The sequence below is a fragment of the Salvelinus alpinus genome, chromosome 2 (genome assembly GCF_045679555.1).
Source record: "Salvelinus alpinus chromosome 2, SLU_Salpinus.1, whole genome shotgun sequence".
NCBI classification, from domain to species: Eukaryota; Metazoa; Chordata; class Actinopteri; order Salmoniformes; family Salmonidae; genus Salvelinus; species Salvelinus alpinus.
Window position 1 is genome coordinate 45506945 of NC_092087.1, and position 14994 is coordinate 45521938.

Below are 14994 nucleotides of genomic sequence, written 5' to 3' on the forward strand. Positions count from 1 at the left end.
CATTGTGGCATGAAGCCTTGGAGTTTTTGGGAACAGGAATGATGGTGTTCATCTTAAAACATGTGGTGATTACAGACTGGGACAAGGAGAGCTTGAACATTACCATTAATATACTTGCCAGTTGTTCTGCGCCTGCTCTGAGAACGCGCCTTGGAATACCATCGGGCCTTGCGGGTCTTTACCCACGTCGACCTCGGCGAGCGAGGTCACCCAATCTTCTGGGGGCGGTGGTGGCCCACACACCCGGCACGATGTTGTTCTTGTCAAAGTGTGTCTGAAATGCATCGAGTTCATCTGGTGGAGAAGCATCGTTGGGAAGATCACGGCTGGGTCTTCCTTTGTAATCCGTAATAGACTGTAGCCCTTGCCACACTTGGCAGGCGTCGGAGCCTGTGTAATATGATTCCACCTTATTCCTATATTGTCCTTTTGCTCGTTTCATGACTCTGTGGAGGTCATAGCGGGACTTCTTGTACTTGTTCCTGTCCTCAGTCATAGCCTCATGATTGTCTGCGATAGCCCTGTGTGCGGTAGCCCTGTCCTTTAGTTTAGCACCAACCTCAGTGCTAATCCGGGGCTTTCGATTGGGGAAGCAGCGAACCTTAACTGTGGGGAAAACATCGCAGATGCATTTCCTAGGAAATGCTCCTAATGAAGCTGGTGACGGACGTGGTTAGCTCGTCGATGTTATCGGCGGAGTGTCGAAACATATTCCAATCAGCGCTAGTGAAGCAGTCCTGTAGCATCATCTCTGATTCTGGAGACCAATTCTCAAAGGAGCGAGTCACGGGCCATTCCTGTTTGAGCTTCTGCTGGTAAAAAAGAAGCAGGAGTGCGAAGTCATGATCTGATCTGCCTGAATGGCAGACGAGGGAAGGCCTTTTATGCTTGTTTGTGGGTAGAATAAACAGTGGTTTAGGACTTTATCGCCCCTAGTGGTGAGGGAGATGTGTTGATGGAAGTTGGGCATCGCATGTCTTAATGACGCAGAATTAAAACCGCTAGCAACCAGAAAAGCAGCCTCTGGATATACTGTACGTTTTCCTCCTTGGTTATACTCTCGTATAGTTTGTTAAGTGCCAGCTTGTTATGTATACAACCATCACAATAACAGCTGAAAACTCCCTCGGGAGGTGAAAGGGTGAGCATTTGACCATCAGGTATTCCAAGACGGGTGAGCAATGGGTCAACACTTCCACCACGCTCGAGTCAGCACACCAGTTGTTGTTGATGAAGAGGCAATGCCCCCCCCCCCTCGATTTCCCCCGACTCCACTCTCCGGCACAGTGAATGGAGAATCCATTGAGTTGGATAGTCATGGTGGGGTATCTTGCCCGAGAGCCATGTTTCAGAAGAGCAGAGAATATAGCATTTTCAACAGTGCCGTTGGTAGCAAATCCACGAGGTCATCCATCTTATTATCATGTGTCTGAACGTAGGCCAATAGAATGGAGGGAAGAGGTGGCCGGTTCTCCCTTCGCCTTAATCTCGCCAGGTCCCCCCCTTGCCTTGCCTCTGTAATGTCAGCAATTCCTCTTGGGTAGCCTGAAAATTGGGTCGGAATTACAGTAATTACAGTGCCCAGGGCAGATGAGTCTAAGTTGACGCCCGAATTGAGGTAAGGAACTGCCGAACTGATGTTCAAAACTGATGTCGGTTGTAAGAAATGATAGTTGATGCATTTTGAGAATAAAAAAATAAAAAAAATAGCAAAGCTGGGTCAGAGTTTGCAAAACGGCGTCCATTCGGGACGGTGCCATTTTATATAGCTACATCTGTTAAGGTTGATGCCATTTTTATCGCTATGAAAGTATTTGATAATTGAGCATCAGGTTTGCTCTAAGTGCGCCCTTGACAGGAGTGTGTGCGTGTGTGTGCGTGCGTGTGTGTGCGTGTGTGTGTGTGTGTGTCAGTGGGTGAAGGAATGAAGCCTGGGGGACTAAAGCAACTAAGCTAATGTAGCTAATAACATTTGAATGCTGATGGATGGCCATTGCTTTGCTCGGTTTGAGTGTGTGTGTGTTTGTGTGTCCACCTGCGTGTGCGTGCACGGTGTGTCTGCGTATATGTATAACATTAGTGTGTGATAGATAGCCATTGGCCTGCTAGCTTTTCAGACAGACAACAAATAGGCGCCATTAAGGACTGCAGTTAAAGGAACTCTTGAGGAAAGGGATTACATTTAATTGGCTGGGTTGGACCACTTGCCTTAGTACCTGTTATATGTGTTAAAGGATGTACTGTTTTTTATTTTCTGCGCAATGCAATCTGTCATCAACAGCAACCTTGGTTGTCTAGGGAATTGTTTGAGTGTCCTGTTGCATGTAGTCTGGCTGGTGCTTCACTAGGATATTGATGGTTGAGCTTAGCTTGTATTGAGTTGTTAAGCTAGGTATAGTGTGAAGACAAGCCGAGTACAATATAATGTAATATCTATAATATACAGTGGCAAGAACAAGTATGTGAACCCTTTGGAATTACCTGGATTTCTGAATAAATTTGTCATATAATTTGATCTGATCTTCATCTAAGTCACAACAATAGATAAGCACAGTCTGCTTACACTAATAACACACAAACAATTATAAGCTTTCATGTCTTTATTGAACACACCTTGTAAACATTCACAGTGCAGGGTGGCAAAAGTTTGTGAACCCTTTGATTTAATGATTGGTTGACCCTCCTCTTTGCAGCAATAACCTCAACCAAACGTTTTCTGTAGTTGCGGGTCAGACCTGCACAACAGTCAGGAGGAATTTTGGACCATTCCTCTTTACAAAACTGTTTCAGTTCAGCAATATTATTGGGATGTCTGGTGTGAACCGCTCTCTTGAGGTCATGCCACAGCATCTCAATCGGGTTGAGGTCAGGACTCTGACTGGTCCATTCCAGAAGGTGTATTTTCTTCTGTTGTTGCCATTCTGTTGTTGATTTACTTCTGTGTTTTGGGTCGTTGTTCTGTTACATCACCCAACTTCTGTTGAGCTTCGATTGGCGGACGGATAGCCTTATTCTCCTGCAAAAGGTCTTTATTTTTCCTTCAATGATAGCAAGCTGTCCAGGCCCTGAGGCAGCAAAGCAGTCCCAAACCATGATGCTCCCTCCACCATACTTTACAGTGAGGTTGAGGTTTTGCCGTTGGTGTGCTGTGCCTTTTTTTCCTCCACACATAGTGTTGTGTGTTCCTTCCAAACAACACAACTTTAGTTTAATCTGTCCACAGATTATTTTGCCAGTAGCGCTGTGGAAAATCCAGGTGCTCTTTTGCGTGCAGCAATGTTTTTTTTGGACAACAGTGGCTTCTTCCGTGGTGTCCTCCCATGAACACCATTCTTGTTTAGTGTTTTACGAATCGTAGACTCGTCAACGGAGATGTTAGAATGTTCCAGAGATTTCTGTAAGTCTTTAGCTGACACTTCTTACCCTCATTGAGCATTCTGCGCTGTGCTCTTGCAATCATCTTTGCAGTACGGCCACTCCTTGGGAGAGTAGCAACAGTGCTGAACTATCTCCATTTGTAGACAATTTGTCTTACCGTGGACTGATGAACATCATGGCTTTTAGAGATACTTTTGTAACCCCGTTCCAGCTTTATGCAAGTCAACAATTCTTAATATTAGATCTTCTGAGATCTCTTTTGTTCAAGGCATGGTTCACATCAGGCAATGCTTCTTGTGAATAGCAAACTCACATTTTGTGAGTGTTTTTTATAGGGCAGGGCAGCTCTTACCAACATCTCCAATCTCGTCTCATTGATTGGACTCCAGGGTAGCTGACTCCTGACTCCAATAAGCTTTAGGAGAAGTCATTAGCTTAGTGGTTCACATACTTTTTCCAACCTACACTGTGAAAGTTTAAATTATATATTCAATTATATAGACAAGAAAAATACAATAATGTGTGTGTTATTAGTTTAAGCACACTGTGTTTGTCTATTGTTGTGACTTAAACAAAGATCAGATAAAATGTTATAACCAATTTATGCAGAAATCCAGGTAATTCCAAAGGGTTCACATACTTTTTCTTGCCACTGTAGGTTTGATCCGCAGCGGACACGGTGAGGTGTTAACCAGGTTCAACCTCATTGGAAGAAGCCCTATATCTAGTCTCACGCGACTGACGAGTGTAGCTGTACGTCTTGCGAAGGAAGTCTTGCCTCAACCAGATCCTATGAACTTGATCCAAACCATGAGGACACATTTGTTTGCGGCTGTGGCAAACAAACTTATTTTAATGACGTGCAATAGCTTATGTATAAATCACAAAGCCTTGTGTGTGTATTAATGCTCCAGACAGAGGACCATTCCTGAGCATTATCTACTGTCCCAGTAGATAATGTTCATGGCTGTCTGATGGCTGATTCATCCAATTATTCCTGGAAGAGAGGAGCAACAAGCAGGTTTCAAACTGCAACCAAAACACTCGCTTTTGCAACCCTTTGACTTGGCAGTGCGACACCAAATTTTAATTGGTCGCAGGGTGCCAGTGAAAAAAATGTATTGATATATTCCCAAAATGTTTTGCATGTCAGCAATCAAGTTTTCCAGATATATAACTTAAAAAATACAGAAATACAGCTGGTATGATGGATTTAGCATTATATGATGCAAAACGCAGCATCATATGATGCAAAATGCATCATACTACTGTATTCCCATATTGTGAATGTTATATATCTCGAAAGCTTGATTGCTGACATGCAAAACATTTGGGACTATATCAACAATGGACTAATGAAACAAATACCAAGATATCGTTTTTGGATGGATTTTTCCTTTAAGTGTTGAATGGTTAGACATGGCGCCGACAGAGATGGTCGCCTCGCTTCAGGTCCTTCTGAAGCTATGCAGTAATTTGTTTTTTTCATGTATTATTTCTTACATTGTTACCCCAGAAAATCTCAAATGTTATTACATACAGCCGGGAAGAACTATTGGATATAAAAGCGATGTCAACGTACCACCATTACGACCAGGAATACGTCTTTCCCTAAGCGAATTCTTTGTTCAGACCTCCACCCTGGACATGGGATCTTATCCCAGAGGCCGACCCAAAACAACGGGGTTGTCGCAGGAGAGGCAGACGGAGCGGCCTACTGGTCAGGCTTAGAAGGCGAGCACACCATTCACTGCTTCCGAGCATATTACTCACCAATGTCCAATCTCTAGACCACAAGGTGGACGAAATTAGGGCACGAGTTGCCTTCCAGAGAGACATCAGAGATTGGAACATTCTCTCTTTCACGGAAACATGGCTCACACAGGATATGTTGTCAGAGTCGGTACAGTCACCCGGTATCTTCACGCATCACGCCGACAGAAACAAACATCTCTCTGGTAAGAAGAAGGGCGGGGGTGTATGCCTTATGATTAATGACTCATGGTGTAATCACAACAACAGACAGGAACTCCAGTCCTTTTGTTCACCTGACCTAGAATTCCTTACAATCAAATGCCGACCGCATTACCTACCAAGAGAATTGTCTTCGATTATAGTCACAGCCATGTAACCCCCTTCCCCCCCAAGCAGATACCTCGACGACCCTGGAAGAACTTCACTGGACTCTATGTAAACTGGAAACCATATATCCGGAGGCTGCATTTATTGTAGCTGGGGATTTTAACAAAGCTAATCTGAGAACAAGGCTTCCTAAATTCTATCAGCATATTGAATGCGCGACACGAGCTGGTAGCATTCTGGATCATTGCTGCTCAAACTTCCGCGATGCAAACAAAGCCCTCCCCTGCCCTCCCTTTAGCAAATCTGACCATGACTCCATTTTGTTGCTCCCAGCCCACAGACAGAAACTGAAACAGGAAATGCCCGTGCTCAGGTCTATCCAATGCTGGTCTGACCAATCGGATTCCACGCTTCAAGATTGCTATCGATCACGTGGACTTGGATATGTTCCGGATAGCCTCAGACAATGACATTGATGTATACGCTGACTCGGTGAGCGAGTTTATTAGCAAGTGCATCGGTGTTGTACCCACTGTGACTATTAACCTCGCCTTCCCTAACCAGAAACCGTGGATTGATGGCAGCATTCTCGCAAACTGAAAGCTCGAACCACCACTTTTAAACATGGCAAGGCGACTGGAAATATGACCGAATACAAACAGTGTAGCTATTCCCTCCGCAAGGCAATCAAACAAGTAAAGCATCAGTATAGAGACAAAGTAGAGTTGCAATTATTTCTTTTTTTTAATCAATTTATTTGACCTTTATTTAACTAGGCAAGTCAGTCAATAAGAACACATTCTTATTTTCAATGACGGCCTAGGAACAGTGGGTTAACTGCCTGTTCAAGGGCAGAACAACAGATTGTACCTTGTCAGCTCGGGGATTCGAACTTAAAACATTTCGGTTACTAGTCCAACGCTCTAACCACTAAGCTACCCTGCCGCCCCAACGGCAATTCAACAACTCAAACAGGAGACGTATGTGGCAGGGTCTACAGTCAATCACTGATTAAAAAAGAAAACCAGCCCCGGCACAGACATCGACGTCTTGCTCCCAGACAAATTAAACAACTTTGCTTTGAGGACAATACAGTGCCACTGACACGGCCCGCTACCAAAGCCTGTGGGCTCTCCTTTACCATGGCCAACGTGAGTAAAACATTTAAACGTGTTAACCCTCGCAAGGCTGCAGGCCCAGATGGCATCCCTAGCCGCATCCTCAGAACAAGCACAGACCAGCTGGCTGGTGTGTTTACGGACATAATCAATCGCTATCCCAGTCTGCTGTGTCTACATGCTTCAAGATGGCCACCATTCCTGTTCACCAAGAAAACTAAGGTAACTGAACTAAATTACTATCGCCCCGCAGCACTCACTTCTGTCATCATGAAGTGCTTTGAGAGACTAGTCAAGGATTATATCACCTCCACCCTACCTGACACCCTAGACCCACTCCAATTTGCTTACCACCCCAATAGGTCCACAGACGACACAATCGCCATCACACTGCACATTGCCCTATCCCATCTGGACAAGAGGAATACCTATGTAAGAATGCTGTTCACACCATAGTACCCTCCAAACTCGTCATTAAGCTCAAGACCCTGGGTCTCAACCTCGTCCTGTGCAACTGGGTCCTGGACTTTCTGACGGGGCGCCCCCAGGTGGTGAGGGTAGGAAACAACATCTCCACCATGCTGATCCTCAACACTGGGGCCCCACAAGGGTGCATTCTCAGCCCTCTCCTGTACTCCCTGTTCACCCATGACTGCGTGGCCATGCACGCCTCCAACTCAATCATCAAGTTTTCAGACGACACTAGAGTGGTAGACTTGATTACCAACAACGACGAGACGGCCTACAGGGAGGAGGCGAGGGCCCTCGGAGTGAGGTGTCAGGAAATTAACCTTTCACTCAACATCAACAAAACAAATGAGATGATCGTGGACTTCAGGAAACAGCAGAGGGAGCATCCCCCCATCCACATTGATAGTACAGTAGTGGAGAAGGTGGGAAGTTTTTAAGTTCCTCAGCGTACACATCACAGACAAACTGAAATTGTCCACTCATACAGACAGTGTGGTGAAGAAGGCACAACAGCGTCTCTTCAACCTCAGGAGGCTGAAGAAATTCGGCTTGTCACCTACAACACTCACAAACTTTTACAGATGCACAATCAAGAGCATCCTGTCGGGCTGTATCACCGCCTGATACGTCAACTGCTTCGCCCACAACCGCAAGGCTCTCCAGAGGGTTGTGCGGTCTGCACAACGCATCACCGGGGGCAAACTACCTGCCCTCCAGGACACCTACAGCACCCGATGTCACAGGAAGGCCAAAAAGATAATCAAGGAAAAACCACCCGAGCCACTGCCTGTTCACCCCGCTATCATCCAGAAGGCGAGGTCAGTACAGGTGCATCAAAGCTGGGACAGAGAGACTGAAAAACAGCTTCTATCTCAAGGCCAACAGACTGTTAAACAGCCATCACTAACATAGAGTGGCTGCTGCCAACATACAGACTCAAATCTCTGGCCACTTTAATACATTTAAAGGTATCAGTAGTCACTTTAATTAATGCCACTTTAATAATGTCTACATATCCAACATTACCCATATCATATACAATTGAAGTCAGAAGTTTACATACACCTTAGCCAAATACATTTCAACTCAGTTTTTCACAATTGCTGACACTTAATCCCAGTAAAAATTCCCTGTTTTAGGTCAGTTAGGATCACCACTTTATTTTAAGAATGTGAAATGTCAGAATAATAGTAGAGAGAATGATTTATTTCAGCTTTTATTTCTTTCATCACAATCCCAGTGGGTCAGAAGTTTACATACACTCAATTAGTATTTGGTAGCATTGCCTTTAAATTGCCTTTAAATTGTGGAAGGCTAGCCAAACGTTCTGGCAGAGCTGGTGTAACTGAGTCAGGTTTGTAGGCCTCCTTGAATGCACACGCTTTTTCAGTTCTGCCCACACAATTTCTATAGGATTTAGGTCAGGGCTTTGTGATGGCCACTCCAATACCTTGACTTTGTTGTCCTTAAGCCATTTTGCCACAACTTTGTAAGTATGCTTGGGGTCATTGTCCATTTGGAAGACCCTTTTTTGACCAGCTTTAACTTCCTGACTGATGTCTTGAGATTTTGCTTCAATATATCCACATAATTTCCCTGCCTCATGATGCCATCTATTTTGTGAAGTGCACCAGTCCCTCCTGCAGCAAAGCACCCCCACAACATGATGCTGCCACCCCAGTGCTTCAAGGTTGGGATGGTGTTCTTTGGCTTGCAAGCTTCCCCCTTTTTCCTCCAAACATAACAATGGTCATTATGGCCAAACAGTTCTATTTTTGTTTCATCAGACCAGAGGACATTTCTCCAAAAAGTATGCTCTTTGTCCCCATGTGCAGTTGCAAACCATAGTCTGGCTTTTTTATGGCGGTTTTGGAGCAGTGGCTTCTTCCTTGCTGAGCGGCCTTTCAGGTTATGTCGATATAGGTTTTACTGTGGATATAGATAATTTTGTACCTGTTTCCTCCAGCATCTTCACAAGGTAATTTGCTGTTGTTCTTGGATTGATTTGCACTATTTGCACCAAAGTACGTTCATCTCTAGGAGACAGAACACATCTCCTTCCTGAGTGGTATGACAGCTGCATGGTCCCATGGTGTTTATAGTTGCGTACTATTGTTTGTACATATGAACGTGGTACCTTCAGGCGTTTGGAAATTGCTCCCAAGGATGAACCAGACTTGTGGAGGTCTACATTTTTTTTCTGAGGTCTTGGCTGATTTCTTTTGATTTTCGCATAATGTCAAGCGAAGAGGCACTGAGTTTGATGGTAGGCCTTGAAATACACTAACCTATCAGAAGCTTCTAAAGCCATGCCATAATTTTCTGGAATTTTCCATGCTGTTTAAAGGCACAGTCAACTTAGTGTATGTAAACTTCTGACCCACTGGAATTGTGATACAGTGAATTGTAAGTTAAATAATTTGTCTGTAAACAACAGTTGGAAAAATTTGTTTTTTTCATGCACAAGGTAGATGTCCTAACCGACTTGCCAAAACTATAGTTTGTGAACAAGAAATTTGTGGAGTGGTTAAAAAACGAGTTTAATGACTCCAACCTAAGTGTATGTAAACCTCCGACTTCAACTGTATACTGTATTCTATACCATCTACTGCATCTTGCTTATGCCGCACGGCCATCGCTCATCCATATATTTATATGTACATGCTCTTATTCATCCCTTTACATTTGTGTGTATAAGGTAGTCGTTGTGAATTTGTTAGATTACTTGTTAGATATTACTACGCTGTTGTAACTAGAAGCACAAGCATTTCGCTACACTCGCAGTAACATCTGCTAACCATGTGTATGTGACCAATACAATTTGATTTGATTTGATTTTGGTATACCAAAACTTTGTTCCTTCGTTCCTTGAAGGAATGTGTCTCACGTCGTCTACTGATTGAGAGAGGATCAAGTCTGTCTATCAGCGCAGCCGATGTCCCTGTGTAGCGCGACCGTCTGCTCCTTGCCTGCGCCACTTACTCATTGCCGACTTTAGCCTGTCCTGAGGAACCACTGCAATCATTGGAAGTATGGGTTTCATCATGTTAGCTCCCCACTCATGCTGCACAGAAGTTAATGCACTTGAACAATGCAACAAGGCATGTAGAAATGTTGCAACTTAATAACTGTTCATAAAACAATGTCCATTACAGGCTAGAACAATTTACAATTTAAGAAGATACCGGTAGCTTCCAGCTTTGTAGGCTAACTTTCCTTGCTTACAGCTGAAGCTAACATCAATTCACTACCCTAGTATTTTGTTTGTGCAAACCATAAGGCTAAATACCATATGCTGATTTCAAAGCTGATTTTCACCAAAAAACCATAGTCATTGCCCAAAACGTTATTCATTCTCCCCTGTCTCTCTCTCTGTGTGTCTGTGAATGACGTCATTGGAGACAGAGCGCACTTTTATAAAAGAAGAGATTGCTTCTCCTATGCAAATGGTATGGATCAGTACAATAAAATAAGTCTCAGATCGAAGGGAAACGGATTGTTTTTCATCTGTAGCCCCATGAAATCAGCCAAAACTCAATGCATGCACACACTCCTATTGCATATACATTCACCTGTATTGTGAATAGGCGTAGGCTACATCTTGATTTACCCAGTTTATCAATAGAGATTTACGAATTCAAATAAATGATTACCGCTACGTAGGTAGATTGGTTAGGTCATTATAGGTGCGCACTGGCAAAAAATTGGTGCAACCAAATCATGTGCTGGTAACATCAACTGAAAAAGTTGGGAGCACCAGTGCCACAAGTTCATCTAGAACCCTGAACATTGCTCAGTGCCTACTCATATGATTAAAGACTCGAGAGAGAGCCTAGGGAGGGAGGGAGGGAGCAACAGACGAGTTGGGAGTCATGATACAAACAAACAGGGTGAGATCGGGACACGGCGGCCACAGCCGTTTGATGAGGGGGTATCTTTTATATTCAGTTTGAGTGAGGAGTTTGTTTGTTTTCAAAACTTTGGTTGAGTTTTGATTATATCTTGCCTAGAACTTTTTTAATGGTGCTGTTCTCTCCTAGCGTTGTGGTACACACACACACACACACACACACACACACACACACACACACACACACACACACACACACACACACACATAGGCCTACATGTTTTTCCTCAGAGACGACACATATGGGAGCTGTGATTAAAAGCATTAGAGCACGACCCACGGTTAGATCTTAGTGCATGAGAAGAGTATAATCCTACTGTGGATCCCTGCTCACCATGCTACTGTAAGAACAGTAGGATACAGTACATCACTGGGATGGGAGATTCTGTTACTGTAAGTGCAGTGGCATACAGCATTACAGTTTAAGGCTGGGATGTGTGATTTACAGTTGGTTTGTGTGAGAGAACGAATGACAGAGAGGAGGAGGGAAATGAGAAGAAATAGTCCTTTTCAACAAATACTTCTATGACCATCGAAATCCCTACTCTTTATTTGCAAAACATCCTGCTGAAAGGACATATGTTTTGTGATTTCTTCTGACATGCTGGAGTCACTCAAGAGACAGTTAAGACTCTGGCTGTATGTGCACCTCTAACGTTCTGTCTGCACTCTCTCTCCCCTCTTTCTCTCCCCCTCTGCTCACAGATGCAGATATACCTGTACAACTCAGATGACTTTGACAGTCTCAGTGCGGCCATCAAGGAGAAGCGCATCATTGCTGCGATGGCTGTGTTTTTTGAGGTACTGTAATACTGGCTTTGGGCTGTGTTGTTGTTTGAAGAGTTCTCTTGGTCTCAGTTGTTCCCAAACACAATGAAACAGGCAGAGGCCAGGAATACAGTGCTTATTAGGAGATATGAACAACAGTACACTGATTGGAAAGCTGCTGGCTCTCTTGAGGCACATAATATCTTTATTATTTGTCGTCTCTTTCCTTCCAACTTCCCTATTATACATAACGGTCTCTCTCGGTCTCTCTCTGTTTCTCTGTCTCTCTCTCTGTTTCTTTGTGTCTCACTCATTCGCGCACACACATTGTCCGTCTCCTGAGAGCTGTGACTCTCTGTCGGTGCCCCAGACAGGCAGGCAGCCCGACAGACCGACCGATGTCTCCAGGGAGACATTACGGTGAAAGACAAGCACAGACCGTGTCAGAGAGCAAGGGGTTCCTCTTCCGCTATCCCCTTAAACCACCACTTTGTTCTAACTTACCGTACCGCAGGCTTCCCTAAAGACTAGCACAGCCAGCCTCACACTCCGGGAATATTTCTGAAGGATAGTAAATGGCCTACAGTTAATTTTCAGTTGTAAACATCAAGGAATATTTCTCGTTCCCTAAAGGAAAAGTATCTTAGTACCTGGTTTGTAAAAAAAAAAAACTATTGGGCAATTAGTGGTATTCTATACTGAAGAAAAATATAACTGCAACATGCAACAATTTCAAAGATTTGACTGAGTTACAGTTCATATAAAACAAATGTGTCTGTTTAAATAAATGTATTAGTCCCTAATCTATGTATTTCACATGACTGGGAATACTACAGATATGCATCTGTTGGCACGACAATGGCCCTCAGGATCTCGTCACGGTATCTGCATTCAAATTGCCATCGACACAATGCAATTGTGTTTGTTGTCCGTAGCTTATGCCTGTCCATACCATAACCCCACCACCACCATTGGGGACTCTGTTCACAACGTCAGCAAACCGCTCGCCCACCCAACGCCATATCAGAATTCATCCGTGAAGAGCACACTTCTCCAGTGTGCCAGTGTCCCTCAAAGGTGAGCAATTTGCCCACTGAAGTCGGTTATGACGCCGAACTGGAGTCAGGTCAAGACCCTGGTGAGGACGACGAGCAGACAGTTTGTACAGAAATTCTTCAGTTGTGCAAACCACAGTTTCATCAGCTGTCCGGGTGGCTGCTCTCAGATGATCCCGCAGGTGAAGAAGCCGGATGTGGAGGTCCTGGGCTGGCGTGGTTACACATGGTCTGCATGGTTACAAATTCTCTAAAACGATGTTGGAGAGGTGGCTTATGGTAGAGAAATTAACAGTCAATTCTCGGGCAACAGCTCTGGTGGACATTCCTGCACTCAGAATGCCAACATTGCATACTCCCTCAACTTGAGACATCTGTGGCATTGTGTTATGTGACAAAACTGCACATTTTAGAATGGCCTTTTATTGTCCCTTGCACAAAGTGCACCTGTGTAATTATCATGCTGTGTAATCAACTTCTTGATATGCCACACATGTCAGGTAGATGGATTATCTTGGCAAAGGAGAAATGCTCACTAACAGGGATGAGCATTTCTGGGATCTTTTATTTCAGCTCATGAAACATGGGACCAACAACATTTTATTTCCGCAATTAAATGAACCCTCAAATGATGACGCTTCAACCGAGCACCCTCAAGGAGGAGAGCTCCACTTTCTTTCCCTGTTTGTTTGCACGTGTGCGCTTAACCCAGCACCAACACTCCAGCTTATCACTCTCCAGCGTACACCCACGGTAATCACTGTCTAGATCAAGGTTCACTCCGCTCTGTCTGTCAGATGTTCTATTTCCTGTTCTACTATGACGATGCGGTCTATTACTTAGGAAGCACTCTACTGAAGCACTCAGAGCCACACAGAGTGGCTAGGCCAGGGTCCTTTCTCTCTCAGATCAGAGAAGCAGGCAGGTTGAAATGGGGACACAGGTGTTCCTATGTAGGTCTGTGGATAGACAGTGATGGACCTTGGGTGTATGAAGACCTAAATGCTACCACTGTGTTTCTGACAGCCTATCGCTTACAGCAATTAGCATCAGCACGCGCACACATTTATCCTGCTGAATTGCATTTTACAGAGCAGGACACACACACACACACACACACACACACACCAGTTTACCATCTTTAATCGATGAGGAGGAGCTGCTTTTGGTTCCCTAAGGCTGTGTGAATGGTCGATAAGGGGGTTCATATTATTTTCCACATTCAATGCTTAGCTACATTTACTCTCATTTACACTCAGATACTTTTGCTCTTATTGGACTGACCTGAGTTAGGGAGGAGTCCCAACACCGTTTTATCCCCCCCGCTAAGCGTAAATAGGACACTGGGAATATTGGTAATAAATTATGAGTACGCTGAACTGAGTGTGGGTACTGTAACTGCTGTTCTGGGCTGTCCTGTAAAAGAGCCTGTCTCTTGTTCGGTGTCGTCAGGTGGGGCGGCGAGTCAATCCAGCCGTAGAGCCCATCATCCAGGGACTGAAACGGGTCGTACACCACGGTGAGTAAACCCCTGGCACTCACACTACTACTGTCACACACACACACACTCACGCGCGCACGCACACACTCGATCTCGCTCTTGCTCTCAGCAGTTTGCTGCGTTCTCACTGTGATGTTGTTCGGCAGCCGTAGTTCTATAGCACTTCTCACTTAGCCTTTAAACTACAGAGCATCAGTAGAGCACCAGGTTCTCAGTCGTCACACGGAAACATTGATATACAGACACACTAACGGATTGCTAGAGGACCTAGGCGTCATCGCTTTCACCAAAGAGGGCTTTCAGTCACGTACAAGAGCATTGAATGAATGTCGACAGGAAACATACACAACTAAAAAAAGAGACAGAGAAATGATTTCCCAAGGACATAGTTGTTTGTGAGGTTAATGCGAAGTGATTGCTTCAGACCTCACACGTCTCCCAGACTTAGAGATTCCGTGCCTCTCGTCTGGTCATCCATCGGTTTGTTCAGGCTTTTGAAGATACTTAACCTTGGTGGTCATTTTTTTTCCCAAATTAGTATGACCACAAGCTCTGAGCCCGGTCCTGCATCAAGACGAAGGCAGCACAGTGAGCTACCACCGCTCCCTGCTTCTCTGTGTAGCGCCGCAAAGAAGAGACGGAACAGTTAATTGCATCTAAGCCTCAATTAGTCAACGCTCCATCGCTTGCTCACATACACACACACAGACA

At 44.5% G+C, this 14994-nt stretch overlaps 1 protein-coding gene across 2 annotated transcripts in view; it reads left to right on the forward strand.

Moving 5' to 3' along the window:
• The window catches only part of ca16b (carbonic anhydrase XVI b), a 291063-nt gene that overhangs the window by 213020 nt on the left and 63049 nt on the right, over nt 1-14994 (forward strand). For both annotated transcript variants that reach the window (XM_071381241.1, XM_071381233.1), the window contains exons 5-6: nt 11665-11760; nt 14235-14301. In XM_071381241.1, coding sequence (XP_071237342.1) covers nt 11665-11760; nt 14235-14301 — 163 coding nt within the window. The remainder of the gene's footprint in view (nt 1-11664; nt 11761-14234; nt 14302-14994) is intronic.